General features: G+C 40.4%; 1 protein-coding gene across 14 annotated transcripts in view; it reads left to right on the forward strand.

Moving 5' to 3' along the window:
• Positions 1 to 20162, forward strand: part of nav3 (neuron navigator 3) — a 518579-nt gene that overhangs the window by 375351 nt on the left and 123066 nt on the right. For all 14 annotated transcript variants that reach the window (XM_078941837.1, XM_078941838.1, XM_078941836.1 and 11 more), the window contains 2 exons: positions 11047 to 11119; positions 18723 to 18897. In XM_078941837.1, coding sequence (XP_078797963.1) covers positions 11047 to 11119; positions 18723 to 18897 — 248 coding nt within the window. The remainder of the gene's footprint in view (positions 1 to 11046; positions 11120 to 18722; positions 18898 to 20162) is intronic.

Below are 20162 nucleotides of genomic sequence, written 5' to 3' on the forward strand. Positions count from 1 at the left end.
ATCTGTAGCGGTGCTTTCATCAATAGTGACCAAAAATACAATCAATGACTGGATTCTTTTATTGGGGCCCAAGTCTTATCAGAGATGTTGTATCTGCAATTGCAATCCTTGACAGACTCATGCTAGCAAAGGTCGACTGCTTTTGGGAACAAGACTTCTGTAGCTTTCAGCATTTTTTTCATAAGTTCACCATCAGAAAAAGGATTGGGTGTTTGGACCAACTTTTTTGCAATAAGTTAGCTAGGTGTCACTGCTCCATCACTGACGTCACGGCTGCAGTAAATGCAGAAAGTTGTTTTTCAGTCCAGCTGATAGTTGGTAAATATTCTCTTTTCTTAACTGTAAATAGTGAAACTTTTCTTTATTGTAAGTCTCATGGTGGTGCTGAATGTTGTATTCTTTGGTCACTGAAACCTGTTGATGACATACTAAGCTTGCAGGTTTTGCATTCAGCTCCATGAACAAATAAAACTCTGTCCATTTTTTCTGGAAAGCTCAGGACTTCCCTTCAACCTTTTTTTTCTTTTTGACAAAATTTTGGTCATAAGAGTGTCTCTCTTGATCATTCTTATAGCAACATAACAGCGATGAGGCTTGCGCGGAACCAAACTACATCTTACTCAGACACATAGCTGTTATGTTTCGCTTTGATACGTGCAGAGATATGCTGTTTCACCTGTTCTGCTTTTCCTTTACTCCCCCTAGTGGCGGAATTGCGCATTTCAGTTATTTCTTTCAAAAAAATCATATCTCTCCACAGGAGTGGACTAAAAACGTGATTTCTATTTTAAACATCCTTATAATTTTTACTCTTCTTGACTGGGTCAGATTGAACTACCTGGCGGGCCGTATACGGGCATGTTTGACACCCCTGCACTAAAGCATTAGTAATCACCGTGTCCCTGTAACTGAAGTGTAACAACAAGACCAATAATTGGCTGGTGGAAATGCATCTTGGGTATGTGTGATGCATGACGGGATATTGCACACATCCTTGTTTGTAATACTAGGAGTTTGGAGTTAAGTCCGGTAGGCAAAGCAGCCAGCCTAATCTTATGATATTTTTCTGATTTTCATCTAGAAAATAATAGATAGATCAATCATTCTTTTATTTTTACCCCTATTGAATGCTCACAGAGACACGGAAGTAGCAACAGAAAAGCGGCTTTTCCAGCAAGATGGACGGAGAGCGTACCAGGAAGTGAATGAGCCTAGAAATTACAATATCAGCTGGCCGTCTGTCTACCGGCCAGCCAGCTGCCCGAATGCCAGCATGACAAGCAAAAGAGCTCCAAAGCAGCAAGCCTTGGTATCAAACATCTTATGACATTTTTCTTATATTCGTTGAGACGATAATAAATTGATCGTTCTTGTTTTTATTTTCCCTTTCTTGAACAAATGTGGGTCACAGAGACACGGAAGTTACCGTTGAAAGCGGCTTTTGCGGCCGGACAGAGAGCGATATCGTGTTGATGAATGACTTATGACGTGAATAATTATTCCGTTTGCAAAAATTATTTATTACGTTTGCACAAATTAATTATTTCGAGGGAACGAAATAGTATTTCGAGGGGAACGGAATTTTATCTTGTGGGAACGGAATATTATCTTGTGGGAACCGTATATTATTTTGTGCGAACAAGATAGTAATTTGTGGGAACACGATATTAATCTGTGGGAACGAGATATATTTTAGTTTTTTTAATGTCAGGACACGGGCTTCGTACTTCAGTGTTTAGGTGAATGTTGGTATTTCCCAGGTGGCTAGTCCAGTTGAGTGCTGTTTTATCAAGGCTTACGTGTCTATCAAGGCAGCCCCGACAATATGTTCAGGCTACACAGGTTTGTGCGGTGTATGGGACACAAGTTAGCTTAAGCAATTCAGGCAGTGTTGCTAGTACACAGGGAGCTGGGGCCTCATTTATAAAACTTTGCGTCAATTTGCGTCAGAAGTGGCATACGGATGAAACATAGGATGTGCATACGCACAGAAATATTCGGATTTATAAAACCGTGCGCACGCACATCCTACGGATTTTTCCCTAAATAAATCACAATCAATTCTAAATGTAGCGTAGCTTTTGTGGCTTCATGACACGCCCATAGTTGCCCATAAATAGTCCGTGAAACGCCCACAAGTTAATATTCATTGATTGCGAAATCATGGCAAACACAGAGAGGAAATCAAAAAAACCTCACTTCACTCAATGTGAAGTAGAAGTTATCATTGGCGAGGTGGAAAAGAGGAGTAAAATGTTGTTTGGAGGGCACAGTGTGGGCATTACTAATGCCAACATTAGTGCAGTCAATAGCACCGATGACATTTGGGAAACCATACATAGCTGCAAATTGAGTTTTCTTAATTTGCCTGTTCACCCGCCGTGTATGGAAACTTTATGGAATCATGGGACAAAGCTATTATGCCTTTTAACACGTCTGGCATTACCCGGCTAAGGGTCGGCTGAGATATTCCTGACCTGTGAGCCAGTTTACTCTGAAAATTGCCAGTCGCCAGGAATCCTAGTGTTGTTAGGACTGGCACGGGGTGGTTCCTCCGAGTGCTCCTCTGTAACGCCGGGCCCAAAAGCCCACAGAGGTCCAATAGGACGGCTCGAGGCAGTCAGAACCGGCTCAGAAGCCACTCGTCCTTGTTTACCAGCAAGTCTTGTTGCTGTCTAAAGATGCATTCACTCCGAATTCTTCCATTTGCCACATCTTCTAAGAGCGCAAGATCAGCCATTGTGCGTCATTACGCATTGTGATGGGGCATTTTATTTCCCTCCATTTAATTACATCTGACAAGCTACAGATGTTGGTCATAATCAACGTGGAAATGGGAAATTGTTCAGCGCAAATGTAATTTCTTGTTGCTTTCTGAATGTGAATGTGAAAACAATGACATACGCCATACATTGTTTTATCAAAAATAAAACAAACTAAAGGCATATGCATGAATACCTTAATTCCGTAGCTTATGAAGAAATGTTTTACTATGAAAACAACTTTCCCCAGTGGACAATTAATACCGTATTTTCCGGACTATAAGTCGCACCAGCCCAAAAATGCATTATAAAGTAGAAAAAAACATAGATAAGTCGCACTGGACTATAAGTCGCATTTTAACTTTCACAACCTTATATGACACAATCATAGCAGACTGTTTATCTAATAATTTCACAGTAATTTTTCCTCAAACTTATTTATTTATTCCTTTCATGAAGCATCATTGGCCAACTATTACTCTGTTTTCATCCTGTATTTGTAGAAACAGTTTTCACTTTTATTGCATTTCTGAATCTATGAAATCATTGGAAAATAGAATATTATGTTGTTAGCCTTCAAGATCTTACTGTAAAAAAAAGTTTGCTGATTCTCTGAGTCACTTAACATCCTCTTAACACTTAACATACCTCACACAACAAATTGACCCAGAAACATCATCTCTGTTCCTCACAAATGAACATAACAGGAGGGTTAACAATGTATTTATTTCAATTTATTTCTAATATAAGTCGCTGCGGAGTATAAGTCGCACCCCTTGCCAAACTATGAAAAAAAGTGTGACTTATAGTCCGGACAATACGGTACATCTGTCTGTCTGTCTGTCTGCCTGTCTGTCTAATTGCACCTATATCTGCTCCGCCAGACGGACACATTGACGAGAATATCACTTTTGTACAGTATTTCGTTCTGTTATCTATATTATTTATGAAGATGAATTGCACAACATGCCAATATTGCAGAACATATTTCACTTTTCTTTTTGCAAATGTGTTCATTTGAATTTCTGTTGTAATTTTCGTTTGATTTTTTTTGTTTGTTTCACTGCTGATCGATCAAACGGGTGTTCGTGTAGGCTGTTAATTGTAAGACTTACTTTGTGAAGTCTTCATGTTATTTATGAGAGGCAGCATTGTCATTTTCATTTTCACTTTCATGTGTTTCTTCCATCTGCTGACGGTGTCGCCATTTCTCATTTCACCCGTTTTTGTGCGTACGCCTCGGTCAGAGCTTGCGGGAAGGACCGCACTTTTTCCCGTCAAGTTTGCTTTTTATAAATATCAGTTATTGCGTAGAGAGTGGCGTACGCCTTCTTTTGTGGGTACGCAACGTTTATAAATGAGGCCCCTGGTGTAGCGGAGTTCAGTTCTATCAAGAATTATCTGTCTGTCCAGGCAGCCACTTCCATTTGTTCAAGCTACTCGGGTCCATGCAGGGCGTATGGGAAGCAAGTTAGCTTCAGTGGTTTAGTCAGTAGTTAGTAGTACCCAGGAAGCTAGTTTAGTTGAGTTCTGTTCTATCAAGACTTATGTGTCAGACCAGGGGGCTATAGCAATTTGTTCAGGCTGCTTGTGGACATGCAGTGTTTGGGACACACATCAGCTTGAGTAGTTCAGATAGTGTTATAGTACCCAGGTAAAGTTGAGTCCTGCTCTATCAAAGCTAACATAACCATCCAGGCAGCCACAGCAGTTTATTTAGTCTACTCTCACTTGCGGGATGTATGGATTTTTCATATTGTAACCTAGAAAATAAACCATGTAGGCTAAGTGGACAATACCTCCAGTTTCAGGTCTGACTCCTCCCCCATGAATGCATATATATACCAGCTCTTAAGGCCTGTTCACACCGGGACGAATTTCGCCGGCGATTTTCGCCGACGTTTAATGCCTCCTGACTAAACAAAGGGCACCAATGTGAGTGTGCACACCGACGCGAAAAAACGCCACGCGCCAAAGCGTCAAAAAAAAAAAAACGCCTAAGGTTCGTTTTTTTTTTTCGACGCGTCGCGTCGAAATCTATCCGACCAATGAGAATGGCGCTTTTGCACACGTGTCTGGAGCTTCTGAAGTTACAGTAAAACACAACTTGGGGGCGCTCAAACACAAAACTGCCTTGCTGAGCACACATACCAGCGAAGAAGATAGATGCCAAGTAGCGTCTACACTGCCGCGGAGAAATAATGACGGACATTCTAAAATATCCCCTTACCAAGTACCAGTTGGAGCTACTGATGCTTGAAATATTCATGTTTTCTTTGTATTATTCTGACAAGCGCGTAAATACTTGCTCTCTTCTTCTGAGTGAAAAGCGACTTTAAGAATTGTAAAGTTGCGCAGCGCCACCTTGTGTACAGGAGTATTTCTGTTTACATTAAGCACCATCTAATGTCAGGGAATGAAATTGCATGTTCGCTCGGCTCACCGTCAGCGAAAATCGCCTGGGTGTGAACACAAAAAACGTGGCGAAAAACGCTGGCGAATAACGCCTGGCGAATATTCGTCCCGGTGTGTACGGGCCTTTAGACCAGCTAATTCAGAATTGACAAAGCCTCTTGGATAAGAGGCGAAACGTCTTCTAACTTTAAAAACCAAGTCCAGATGACATCCCCTAAACCTACTACAATGGAACCAACCTGGATGAATGAGAGTCTTCATAGACAACCTAGAAAATACAAACATGAATTGCTTTTATACAACATTTAGATAAAGATTCACTTTTAGAAGTTACAACAAAGTTGTCTTTCGTAAGTTCTAAAGTTACAAGTTTGCAATTTGTTGCGCACAAGTTAGCATAGCATTAGGCATTGATCATCGAGTTGTTAAAGCATCAGCATTGTTAATTCAGCTGTTTTTAAGAAATCTATGATATAGTTTTTGGTAAAACAAATCCAATTCAGATAAAACAGCATGAAACATAGTAGGATGGTTAAAATGGGAGAGCCTATCCTTTGTGGGGCATTTTTGTTGGGGATTGGATGTATATTTATTGGTGGACAGTATGACTGGAGCCTTGGACATGTTCGAATCCTGCTCCTCTAGTTAGTTGTCTGTTGTTGTGTCCTTGGACAAAACACTTTCCCTGCCCTGCCTCCAGTGTGGCTCCACTGATGTGTGAATGTGTATGAATGTTCTGGTGATGGTCAGTCGGGGAATCGGTACATACTGGCAGCCCTACTTCTGTGGCTACACAAGTAGCTTATCATCACTAAGTACCAATAAGGAGTGAAGAAATAATGGACACTATGAGCTTCTGGAAAAGCACAATACAAAATAAAATCCAATATTGGTATTATTATTGTCATGAAACTAAAAAAGCGTTGCCCAAGAAGTCTCCAGGGAAAGAACCCTGGTAGTGCTACAGCTCTGACATTAATGCAATCCACTCTTTGTTTCCTTCTTCAACTCCTACTACTGATTTACACAAGGTGCTAAGTTGTGCACAAAATGGTAAGTTGTGTGTATAAAATGTTAACTTTTGTGCACAAAATGCTGACTTTTGTGACAAAATGTTAAAAAAATATGCTAATTTGTGGCTAAAAGATGCTATTTTGTGCTCACGAAAACCTAATTTAAGGGGACAATTTCTTTATTTAGTTTTTAATTTCATGTTCAAGGTTCTACAGATGAAATATTATGCTTAAGAAAATATGCTACCAATATAACTTACTAGTAATCTGTGAGTGGTGTTGAATATTTTATACAAAAAATACTCAGTATGGTTTTAAATTTTAAGTGTTTTATCCCTAATAAGACCCTATGTGTGATTTATTTATTTATTTTCCATTTGGGCCACATCCTGTCTTGAATGAAAATGATTAGTGTCCTGGTAGAGTCATGTAAAAATAGATTATGTTAAAAAAATTGTTAACTCGTAGTCATGTCTCCCTTTGGTTTGAGCAAATTTGATGCTAGCTGTTTTGCCCCATTATTGTTGTTATTTTGTTTATTGTTGCAATCTTGTTATTGTCATTATGGGCGGTTATATCATCCTCAAACACTAGTTTGCGTAGCAAACCACCCAGCGTTTACCTAGTGAACTGACCTGAGTCCAGTACATTTCGGGCCGTTAACATGATTCTCTGCTCCATCATGTCTGAATGGAAATTCTTTACCAGGCTGCCGCACAGATAAGTGAGGACTGAATGAGTTGAATTAGGAGTTAGAACAGGGAAATTACCAAACTAGGAGGAGCCACCAGGGGTGATGAAGCAAGACTGAGAAAAACTCTGATTCTTTCATTCTGCAGTCTTTGGTCTCCATTTCTTTGCAGAATTTGTTTGGGTGGATTATGAAAAGGCAGTCTTGAAAATATTTACTGAGCCTCTTTAAATGATGCACATATTAAGGTCTGAACGGGAAACACTTAAGACACTTTTTACAGTTTTTGTGTTATTACTGCACAATATGCTGCTGCAGCAGAGCTGGAGTTCTACATTCACTCTATTTTCTACCATTGTTGACTTTTTTTCTACAGGCAAGTCCACTGTTTTTGGCATTTTCTTCTGTATTAATTAGAACTTGATAATTTTTGTTGTTGTTACTAAAGTCTGAAATGGAATCCTACTCAAAAAGACACTGATCATCATTGAGATTTAATCGCTGCCCCATGATGTCGCCCACATATTTTGGCAGGTTTCATCACTTCCCTTGTGTTTCACATCTGCCCTCCTGGTAAAAAGCAGTCCCTTTACCTGCTTGAAGTACTTAGTGATTTGATGAAATGGGCTTAATCAGAATGCCACAAATGACTTTTAATGGCTCATGTGGATTTGTTTGATGCCAGGCAGGCTGTGCTGGAAAAGTAAATGATGTTGGTCTCTCAAGAAGCTGTTAGAGGTGCCACAAAGCCAACCGCCCACCAAACCCACAGTTAAGGATCAACAGAACCCGAGAATCTTTAATACTCCCACTAACATCATCCTGCTCATTTACATCAGTTAAAAGCTCCAACTGTTTGTAAAATCTCTCCTTCTTTTACAGAGATCAACTCTGTTAGATTTGACTCCAAAACGATTTAGACGGTTTTTCACAACTATGTGTCCCACAATGAGCCTGGGATTTGAACCTCTAACCCACTGTTTGGAAAATGGCTGCTTCACATTTGCAGCTGCATGGTTAAAGCAGATATTTTACCATCAAACGCCACCCAACATGTCATTCACACTTCATTTAATTAAACTGTAGCAACAACTCCTGTGCAGCACATGTTGCCCCTCTTCTGACGCTGTACATAGTAGAATCAAACAGGCAAACACCAGTCAGTCTGCATGTGCAGCATGTGGTCAGGCAAGATAGAAGCCCACATTTAAGTTTACTTTGTGCCTTATGTTAGAAAATATGTGTGTTGGTGTTTTGAAGTGGGAGGTTGTGGTCGCCTTATGTGAATTCCTGTTTGGGCTTGTGGGACGAGCAGCAGAATGTGGGTTGAACTCATAAAACATTTTCCAAACAGTCTCTGTGTTCGGCTCTTGCTTGTTGGTGGTTTGGCTGATTGAAGTTTGAAAAATGCTGGAGCATCATCTTATGCCTCAGTCACATGCACCTGTATGGTTGACCTGTACAGAGTGTGGCAGGTTTTTGGGTTGTCAGGGCCCATAGAGGGTCATGGAGAGGAGTGGCTGCATCGTAAGGGGAATGAGGTGTGTCTTGCAGTTCCCTTGAGGCTTGTACAGCCACCTCAAGAAACATCATGAAAATGGAATATACCATCGTCATGCGTGTGGTACATACATCATGAAGTATTTATAAGGACCACGCACTTATGATGAACGGGTGATGCTGTCGTATTGCCCATATGCTGCGCTGGTAAGGTGCTAGCACTGGCCCCTTACTGACTAGGTGCTAATGAATGGATGGCTGGGGGGGGGGGGGGGCAAGTGATACATAGGACGCCCATAGTGTGTCCACACAAACTACACTCAGATTGTCAAATTTTTTCATTCACCTTTAGCTTTAGCACTAACAGGCCCCTAGCATAATGGAGAAGTTGAAAAAAGTGTACAAATCTGAACGGCGTGTCTGCATTTCACCTACTTCAACCTCACTTACCCTTATGTGTTGTTTAAAGTCTCACTCCAACTATGTTTATTTCTATTGCAAAAGCGTGTCCAGTTGTCCTTTCATTATAATTATGCAGTTTTAGCTAAAATCGAAAAACCTGTGTCGATTTTTAAGACATAATTTGTGCAGATCGGCAGAAGCTCATCTGAAATTTGTTTTTGGGTTGTGGGCGGGACTGTTGACCTAGCTAATTTCGCACCAGCGACAAGCGTCCACACAGACCCAAGCTAACATTAGCTAAGCAAAAATATGGTGACCAATATCAGAGGTATCCAGCTGCACAATTTAGAGCCAGATGGCCGCTCCGAGGAGGACAATGAAAACTTACATGGATCTATACGTCTGCAAGCGGAGGATTTAGAATTTATGGAGAAAACGAAACTGTAGCACACGTAGTAGCTGCGTCATAAGTCAGAACTTTTCTCAACATTCAGTTTTTCCCTGCTCCTAATTCATTGTGACTTGAATAAAGAAACACTCAGAAACGTAGTTTTAATCTTAAATTATTGTACACATGTCCTCAATTATGAGAAAAGTGAAACAAGAACATGTTAAATATACTTAAAACATAGCAAGCGTAGAAAAGAATGTTCATGAACATTATTTGCTCCCCTGGCTCAATGAGTTGTTTATGATGCTAAAATTGAATCTGGGTTCGTACAGTGGGCAATGCCTCTTGGCCAAGCCTCTCTCGACAAAGGGCATTTTATTTTCATGGATTTCCTGGTAAAACAAAGGTTAAATAAAAAATCATAATTAAATAAAAAAAATAGGGTTGCCCATAAGTCCACCCATAAGGGCAGTTATGTCCAAGGTACCAGAACTTGACTTCAGTCAACCAACATAGTTGTGAAGGTCACCTTGGCAGGAACAGCACACTCAAGAAGATCCCACAAGTGTTTGATGAACGGCTGGTGGACCACTCCATCTTCTCTGCTCTCAATCAACTATTAATCCCCCATAAGTGGGGGTGAGAGCTATCAAAACAGGAAAAACCTGTGGACGATACAGGACGAAAACAGTCTGGATTCATCCAAATCTTATGAATATTTTTACTCTCAGAGGGACAATGACTTTCACAAGACTTACTGATTTGTATTCAAAGGCAGTTTTTCAGATCTTTGATCGTAGCCATCTGATGGCTTTCCAAACATGAGAAAAAAAGTAGGTAAAACAAAGCTGTAAGTTGCTGTATAGACAAATGTCAATCAAAAGACTACAGCCAAATTTTAGCACTTTAGGGCATGAATTATGAAATAGAATTCAAGGTAAAAATTTATCCCTGAACAGTTGTGACTAGAAAAACGTTTTTCAAACCTGCCTAGCATTTTTATTTCTGTAGGAAGGTCTGGCTGGGAATGGAGACTCATGCCAAGGCTTCTTCAGGACAAAGATGTTAGAGGTCACACTATGAGGACTCTCTACTGTGACTCCTACAGTGACAAACAACTGAACCTCCCTTCGAGGATCAATAGTGTGTCCCTGAACTGAGCAGAAATTTGTTTACATAAATTCCTGTATTGTCGTTTTGTGCCCTTAGGAGCAACATTAAGTCAAATACATTAGGACAGTAGTTATTTACATTGCCTGCATGCAGACATGACTCACTGCCCTCCTTCTGCAAAGTCTCCTCATTAATGAAAAGACATTAACACTGAGTGAGCAAGCAGAAAAAGACAAGCATGAGGCGAGCTACAGCTCATGAATTATTGTTGCTGCTAGACATTTGGCTGAGTTGTCCAGGTCGCGCTCAGTGTTGTGTCTCTCCACTGAAACTGAGAACTCTGACCCTCAACCTTGTCATAAAGTACTCCAGGCATGTTGGCTGCTGATGAAACTGCATGCTAAATGCTGTCCAGAAAGGCAAGAAAGCCTCCATCGACAGAAATCCTTTATCCATCCACCTTGCCGAATAGAAGCCCTGATTGGGTCTGTGACAAACTTCTGTTCTGTTAGATTCCCCCTTCAGTGTCTGCAACTACATATGCATGGGTTTGTGTAGGTGGCAGTCCTCCGTGGTCAGTAAGTCATACAGCCAAGTCCCAAGATCACATGGGGGTCGGGTAATAACTAAACAATGATGTGCTTTATGGCTAATAATGCTGATCTGCTCCTTCCTCTGAGCGCTACGCCACAACACATAATGACCACATTCCAGGTCCGTCCTCCCGTTCGTGCTGACTGTTTGCTGTCTTCTTCACAGATCGAGAATGTGGACACTTGCCTCAGTTTCCTGGATGCCAGAGGAGTGAATGTACAAGGGCTCTCAGCAGAAGGTAAGGATGCAAAACAATGCACAATGGATGGCATGAGAAATCTGCTGATTAAATCAAGACAGCAGTGGGAGTGGACATTTTGCAGTCTGAGTTTTAAAACTCGGGGCAACAATTGCATTTTGGAAAATATTTTGTTTGTTTAAATGTTCCAGGAAAACTATCTTTTCCATTTAAAGCTGGTGACAATGGTCTGCATGATATTGTTTGCTTTACTGCTGTCTCTACAGATGTCTTGTGTGCTAAATGAATATTTACCAAACTGAGCTTCAACTGGTATGATACCATCATTATAGATTCATAAAGATTCTCTAAGAGAAAAGAATTCCACTACAGGCACTTTTTTCACATATTATAGTTAGATTCTGGACCAAACCAACTTGCTAAAATGTGATATAAGTGAAATTAGCCACATAAAAGGTCATCTTTTTAATTTTACTTTAGGGGATCCTATACTCCGATGGACAACTCTTCCGTCAACACAAAAGCTTTTTTGTTTTTTTACATGTACTGTTTCAGGGGTTGACCCGTATGGGTGCTGTGTTCTTTGGGTTGTCTGGACCAGTAAGGGCATAGAGAGCGGTAGCCGCATCTTAAGTGGAATGCAGGTGTGTCTTGCAATTCCCTCGAGGCTCGTGCAACCACCTTGAAAGACATCATGGAAATGGAACACAACATTGTGGTGTATATTGTGAAGTATTTCTAAGGATATTGTAAGTTACACACTCTCATGATGTACAGTTGATGCTGTCACACACAGCCCACCTGCAAGGGCAATTGTGACTAAGGCTTTAGCTGTCCCTTTTTTTTAAAAGTTTATTTGAAAAGGACCATGCACAGGAAGATTCATAAAAAAGTATAAACACCGCAACGCAATTGCATAAAAGGTACAGTTCTTCATAATAACATGGGAGGCTGCTGGATTGCTTAGTTGGCTGGTCCTCTGCACAGGAAACCTGGGTTTGCCTCCTAGGGGCGCAATAAGCTAAATAATCCTGTGTGGTACTTTAGGTAAGACCCTTTGCGCTGCTGCCTATCTGGGTCTCCCTGTGCCTTGAAAATACAGGGTTTTTTCAGGGTAGGGCATACGGTATAAAAACTCTCTGCCAAACCTGGGCCATCCCTGGCGGGATAAACTGAAGGGTGAACAACATATTTTAATTTGTGACGGACCTTTTTTATTTGACTCTTAAAAGTTAATGGTGAATCAAAAATTATACCAAGGTATCAGAATTGTTTTACACTTTTAATAATTTCTCCCTTAACTTTAACTAAGTTTAACTAATAAAACTAACGTTTTATTGATAAAAGCACTGTTGATTTTTTTGCCATCAATATTTTGGCTGCCACTTTGTAGACGACTGTTTCATGTGCGTATATCTGGAACACACAGAATCACCACAGCATGGCAGTTCATTGATACATACTAAGGGCAGCAAATTCAGTTTAAATAGGTTGTTTGTTAATTCAAGTTAAGCAACACCCAGGCCTCCATGTTCTCAGGCATTTATTTTGAAGTATCACTGCTTCTTCCGATTATCTGGCTATGCCCCCCCCCCCGCGTCCACTGCATCTCTAAGGTCAGCATGCGTAAACAACCAATTGGATCTCAACTAAATTGTCTTCACATTTCACATTCCTGCTGGTTTCATTTTGAACATCAAAGAGGTGCATACCGACCCGATTTGTCAAATAGCTATAATAGTCTAAAGGCCTGACACACTGACCCCAGATACAGTTCTGAAAACAGCAAAGTGACGAGCTGAGCCTGGAATGGCAAAGTATGTCTGTAGATTTGTGGGCTCTCGGGTTACCCTGCTGCTGATGTATGTCATTCCTGCCTTCACTGCATCTGTCTTCCCATCTTTCCGTTTGCAGCATGGCATGACCCTCTCATGACTAAATTAATCTTCTCTGCCCTTCCAGGCTTATTTAGGCTTTATGCTTTTACAAAGCATGGGAATTAAATGAAGCCGGATGTTTGATGTGCATACAGGAACCAACAACCAACTTATAGTAATAACCTCCTCACAAAGCTTGTATCCTCTTGTGGAGGCTGTAAACCAAGGCTTCCGGAAAATCCATCTTATTGAAGAGTGCTTTTGGTTGCCCCACAGACGTTTCCACTGAAACAGGTTACGAGCCATCATAAAATCCATCCCCAGCCTTGTTTCATGGATGGAAAGCATGCAGTGCGTACATCATAACTGATCAGACTGAATCTGGCGTCTGTAAACCAAAAACTCCATAACCAGCTTCATTTTGTGTGGGTGGCCATCACACATTTAATCAGGATTTAATTTTTCACTCAGAGACATTTATGATTCTGTTGTAAAGATAAAACATCTACCTACTAAATGTCATGCACCCAAAAAGTATTAAACCGGCAACATAAAATAGTTTACGAGCTGAAATGTGATAATTTGTTGCTTAACACTTTTGCGTTAAAAAGGTCAAAACCCTTGGAAAACTGTTCCTAATGAGGGAATTAACGGGGGCTTACATCCGGTCGTTGAAGTTTCTTTCCACGGTAGGGTTTGGAGTGCAGAACCTGCACAGAACATGCTCCCAATGTGTTGTAACACGTGTGGAGAATCAGCGATAACAGCTCCTCTTCACAATAAAGTTCAGCTTAGATCTCAGATGGTGCAATTATGTGTAATTGCTTTCATTTTAAAGGTGCTTTTAAACTCATGTTTCTTGAATTGACTGAGAATGTGCTTCTTTTCTGAGAGAACTGTAAGAGTTAATGATAAACCTTAACATCCATGTTTGCTTTTTCCTTGTTTACTTATTTGTATAACTGAAAAACAACATCTACATATTTTAAAATATTAATGTTTTTGGAAATGTTTTGTTTTTTGGTAGATAACCTTTTTTTTAGAGTTAAACTGGTTTTCTATGATCAAGATGTTCTCGAAAAGTCTTTCATCAGTTCTGTAGCTTTTAATGACTTCACTACGTCTACGTCAGCCAGGTCAGTGGATCCTGTGATGGTTTATTGATTTGAATCAACACAGTTGCTCATACATGTACAATCCCTTCACACATTTACATTCACGCTACCAAGACATGGAACCTGTGATGGTCCAATCAGAGGTTGACTGCTAATGCTACGGTCACAAATACAACTGCCACCACATGATGGGGAGGGATCGGCTGAATCTTCAAGATTAGCTGCCGCAGCCCGATTTTTTTTTTTGAGAATTATTGGCGTGGTCATGAATCCAGAAGCCAGCAGTCAGGCGGGGATGATTATGAGATTGAGGGACAGCTGGGTAGTGGCAGGGGGATTGCAGGATGACAGTAGTTCTGGGCGATTTGTAAATGTGTCCGAACAGCGGTCAGACACATCAGGTGCCACCAGCCCCCAACTGGGGGGATATAAACTGTCTACAGTATATACTGTCTGAGCAACACTGCGCTGCAAACAAAGACTCAACAACAACTTCTTCTTCACTCTTCTTGTCCGCATTGCTCTTCTATGATTATTTCAGAAACCACAATGTTCTGTCTTCTTCATATTCTTCTCAGCATCAACGGCAATTTGTCAATACGCAGGTTTCTGAGTCGCTCTGGTGCTATCATCGCCATTATGGGTTTTGTGCAGCTTCAATGCCGTCTCCCCATTTGGACCCATAGAGGCCAGGATCGCCAGATTTACGTTGGTCTTTGCCTGGGCCCTGGTCCATGTCAACAGCCATCATTGAGTACCTGCGCTACGATTTCTAACAATCGGACATTGGCAGTGGGATGGCAGCAAGGGGGTGGCTGGAGGGTGGCAGTCTGAAATCGGCAGATCATTAGACAATTTTGAGGATCTTGGAGACTATCCTATCAGTCAATTATTGCACTGCTGCCTTCCTGCCACCCACCTGTCACTAAACTGCCACCATGCGAACTCCAAATGTGCCCAGATGGCAACTGACCAATGTCAAAAAATCGTCCAGTCGCTGTTTCATTTGAACTTTATCTTAAAACCTCTTTGGCAACCGTGCAGCGTGTTAAAATTTGACCGACTTTTCCTGATTACAAATGCCACCGCCTGGCCACCTGCCAATTTTGCCAAAAAACTTGCATTTAGGTCGCCGCGTTTTGGTATTTGTGACCCATGTGTTGGCTTCACACTCTTCACACATCTGCGTCCTGGTTCAACCCAATGGCCTTTCAGAAAAAGGGATCGTCAATGAGGGGTTTCTTTCAAAAATAACTTTTCTGTGTTCCACATTAGCCAAAGTAAAGGAGTTTCTGTACTTCCTTCATCTTCTCCATTAGCAAAGTGAAGACCAAACCATCTTCTCTTGATGCAAATATGATCCAAGCCAGTCCCACAATTCTTTCCAGTCACAACACTAAAAGCAATTGATCAATTACAAAAAGCATTAGAGGTGCACCACCAATGTGTGAAAAGCTTTCATGCTATAAATTTACATTTTGAATGCCAACATGATTCATGGACGGACTTGGCAGATTTTCCACCTACAGTTAAAGTGAACTCTTTTTTTTTTAAACTAAATACAGTCAAAAAGGATTGGCTGGGTCATACGTTGCCACAACATTAAATCAACTTTCCACTTGTATAAAGTGTTGTGGTCTGGTTTACTCTTCTTAAGTGGGCGGAGTCCTGTGCAGGTGCAGGTCATTCTGTTTTAAGTGAGTTTGGTTTGTATGCCTGTTTGTACCTTCCATCATGTGAGAGTGTTTGTGTTTTTCAATCTTTTCATGATCGGCACAAATACAGATTTTAAATGATGCAAGATTGGGACCGTGAATGAGCACAAGATCTGGTCAAAAATGCTCATAAAGGACTTTGTTAAAGGCAACAAAAAGGGCATTTATGTCAGATTTAGCCCTTGATGGAAACAAAGACTACTTTTGTGGCTGATCGTATCAAAAATTACTCAAAATAGATCCATATTTCTTTTTTTTCCTAACAATGTTTTCTCTGTTTCTTGCAGTTGTATTTCCAGCTGCCCTGTTGGGCTGCGACTTTCTTTTTCAGTAAACCAATGAAACACCCCTTTTCAGATTCAGAATCATTGCTTGTAGGTGTTTAACAACTGAAAATAATCCTATGAGAGACTTCGTCTCCAACCTTTAGAGCCACTGCCAACTTTCGGAGGGGTGTGGTGAAATACATTTACATTTACAAAATCTCAGAAAACATTAACTGCATCCCTAGCTTTGTGCAGCTGAAGACGTGGTCTAATAAGTACATTTAGCTAAGTAAATGAATGTGGTAAAACCACTAAAAGTAACTGGAGGTAGAACTGCTCACAGGTGAATTCACTGATGGCTATACCTTTTAGGTGGAAGATTAATTTTCATTACCCATAGTGCACATTCAGTAAAGATTGCTGACTGTAAAGTTGGAGCTGCATACCTTCAGTTCTCAAAGCAGTTATGACAAGATAATAACAAAAAATAACTACCAGCTGGAGTGAGAACCTGTCTAGATTTAAAGCCTGTCATCCCTGCAATGAAAGAGCAAAAGTATCTTTGACCTTCAGTTTTGTGTTTGTTCCATTCATTCATTCAACCGTGAATACATCCATCTATGTAATCTTCTCTGCTCCTGCTCCTACACTTGGTTGTGGGCCCTATCTTAGACCCGTCTCGCACCCCCAGCCGTCCCACTAATCTGGATAAAGCCAATCTGCTGGACTATTTAAACATGTGGTTGTAGATTTATAGATAAGCTCATTGTTCTCTAAGAGTTCTGGTACATCACCTGTCCGTCCTGGGGGAGAATTCCTCCTTCATGTGGGCACCCCAGAGGTTTCTTCTTTTTTTTTCAGGAATCTGTTTTATTCTTTATCTTTTTTTGTAGTTTTTCCTTACCGTGAAGGAGGGTCTAAGGGCAGGGACGCCCAGTTTAGTTTAGTCTGTTTAGTTTAGTTTAGCCATTATCTATTGAATTCAATGACTTTATGTTCTTTACGATTCATGTTAATTACACAATTACTGGTATGAAGCCCATTGAGATGACTATTCTTTTAAATATGGGGCTATATAAATAAATTGAAGTGAATCTATCAATCCATTCATCCATCCATCCACCCATACATCTATTCAAACATTGATACATCCATTCTTCCATCCATGCATCAGTGAATCCATCGATGTGTGCATTAATCTATCCATCCATCATAACTCCATGCATCCCATCCATCCATTCACCCATCCATCAATCACACCATGAATACCTGCATCCATCAATCTATCAATTCAGCTGTCATTTTATAAATCCATCCATCCATCTATCCAATCATAAATTCATTCATTCATCCATCTATCTGCATCTACCCATCCATCTATCCAACCATGAATACATTCCTCCATCCATCCATGCATCAGGGAATCCATCGATGTGTGCATCAATCTATCCATTCATCTATCATTTCATAAATCCATGCTTCCCATCCATTCATTCACCTATCCATCTACCAACTATTAATACATGCATGCATCTAACTATCCAACCATGAATACACACATACATCCATTTAACTATGGAGCTATTCATCCGTCCATCCATTAATACACGTAGCTTTTCATAATTCCATGCCTTCATCCATTATTCATCAAACCATCATCTATACATCCTTTTATCATCCATCCATCATCCCTCCATTCATACATCCATCTATGTACCCATTCATCAATTCATGCATTCATCCATACATCTATATATCTGTTAATTACCCATCCATCTACCATTAATACATGCATCTATCGATCTAACCATGGATCCATTCATCTATCCACCCATCTATCCATCTATCTACCTGTACTTTTCTGATTAGGGTCCAAGTCAGTCTAAGACAGGATTACTGACAATCCACTTCCAGAACAGGCTCACTTTTCTGGACTTACTTTTGAAACTTCTATTGTATTATTTTAAAGCTGTGATGCCTAGTCCGCTGTAAATATTGGGACTGTCTGTTGTGTTAACATTGTTTATTAACAATCAGCTCACATGAAAGTAGTTTTAGAGCAAGTTTCTTGTAACTCACGATTTTACCAAACTTAAATGTGGACCTTTTGGCTATCAAGTATGGAGGATTTCAGAGATGAGCATGGCATGAGAACCTCTGGATTGTATCAGCAGGGAAATCATTTCTGTAAGCAGATGTTTCAGGCTAGAACTCCTACAGATGGATATTCGTGTAAGCAGTAGTCTAAATGATTTGCAAAGAACTCAACTGTGAGCGCTTACAGAATGGTATACAGTATTTCTGTAATTGACACTAGACAAAGCCTGTGTAAAATGTTTCCTAAAAAATGGTTTGTTTGCTGCACAACAGCTGCTCCGGAGCTCAAACCCCAAAGGGATTTGTCACCATGTGCTCATTTTATGGTGTTTGAAAGACACAATACACAGTCTGGAAAATATTTATCTTAACAGTCACAGGACTGCACTTGTGCCTCGAACAGATGGAGAACAACTTTAGAGCCACTTTTACTCGCTGAAATTATTAAATTCCATGAGAATTTTTTGGGTCTTTCTCAGGGTGGCTGCAAGGCAAAGCTGTACATAAAAACATAATAGAATAAACTTCTCCGTTGCCGCAGCTTCATTTTCTCTCCCCTTTTGTTTTTACAGAGATCAGAAATGGCAACCTGAAGAGCATTCTGGGCCTCTTCTTCATTCTATCACGCTACAAGCAGCAGCAGCAGCAACAGCAGCAGTACTACCAGTCTCTGGTGGAGCTTAGCCAGCAGACCAGCAGCAGTGCACCATCCACCAGCAGCCCCAAAACACACGACATGCAGTCCAGGTATGTGAGACCTTCAGGAGCTCGCACTGCATCAGACGCTGAGGAATGCAGTTACTGGCTTTGGGTTGACTGCTGAGCCAGTCTCTGATGTAATTATGTGTACCATTATTTTTTAAAGATCCATGCCTGGAGCAAAGGATAATGGTTCTAGATTTTGGCCCTGCAGGTCAGACTTTCAGAGTTGTGATGGTTTAGTTAAGCTGCTTGGAGATTGTCTCTGAATATAATATTTTGTGTTGGCGCTTTTGTCCGTTGGAGACAAATGGGACAACTATGTCAAAAATTTAAGTTTTAGATCATAAAATGCAAATAAAACTATTCCATTTTACGTTTAACATAAAAAAGGTTCTATTTGAATTATTAATGCAACTTTATGTTTTGTTGGCTTGTTCTTTGTATTCATTAATAGGATATCACTGTTTCCCATTCCTCTCTCTCTCTCTCTCTCTTTATATATATATATATATATATATATATATTGTTTTTTTTAAACAAGACATAAACAGAATGCTGATAGGATTTTTGAGACATTTTCTGAGTTTTCATATCGACTATACCGATTCAGAATCCAAGTAAAATTTGAATCCAATTTGTCTCAATTTTCGTTTTCAACACCTTGAGACTGTACAATGATATAAAAGGATTCTGATTCTGGGAGTAAAACAAACAACACTGCACACATGCAGAAAAGCTGTATTCCTAATATTTAGCAAAAAATCTAATGAAAAGTATTTTTACATTCTGTCATGTTTGGTATTTTACGAAGTGTAGCATTTATTTTTAGAGTTGACCTCCTGATGACCTGTGATCCAACCAAACAGAAAAGGTCTTGTAGGAACATCAAAGGAATGTTTGACATTTTACACATGATCAGCATTCTTAGTATGAGTATGTGTGCATGTGCTTGTGCATGTGTGTGGGTGTGCTTGATTGTGTGTGAGAGATCGGTTGAGAGGAGGAGTATAGAAGCAGTGGTGGTTTATATTCATTTGTGTGTCAGGGTCGTTGGAGAAGCAGCTGTCTTTATGCTCACACCCCAACTTCCACCTGTGCAACAGGTGCACAGAGCTCTCACACATACACAACAGACAGTAAAGGGCAGCATCTTCATCTTACAACAAGATGATGAGTTCATAGACTTCCAGCTCAAGCGTCCCTACAGAAAAGAAACAACAACTTACAGTTGAAACCGAAAGAAAACAAATTAGACTGATTTTTTCAAGTCCCATCCCCGATCGTCTTCTGATCTATTTTTCAAGCGTTCC

The sequence above is a fragment of the Oryzias latipes genome, chromosome 23 (genome assembly GCF_053564925.1).
Source record: "Oryzias latipes strain Hd-rR chromosome 23, Olatipes_Hd-rR_3.1".
Lineage (NCBI taxonomy): Eukaryota > Metazoa > Chordata > Actinopteri > Beloniformes > Adrianichthyidae > Oryzias > Oryzias latipes.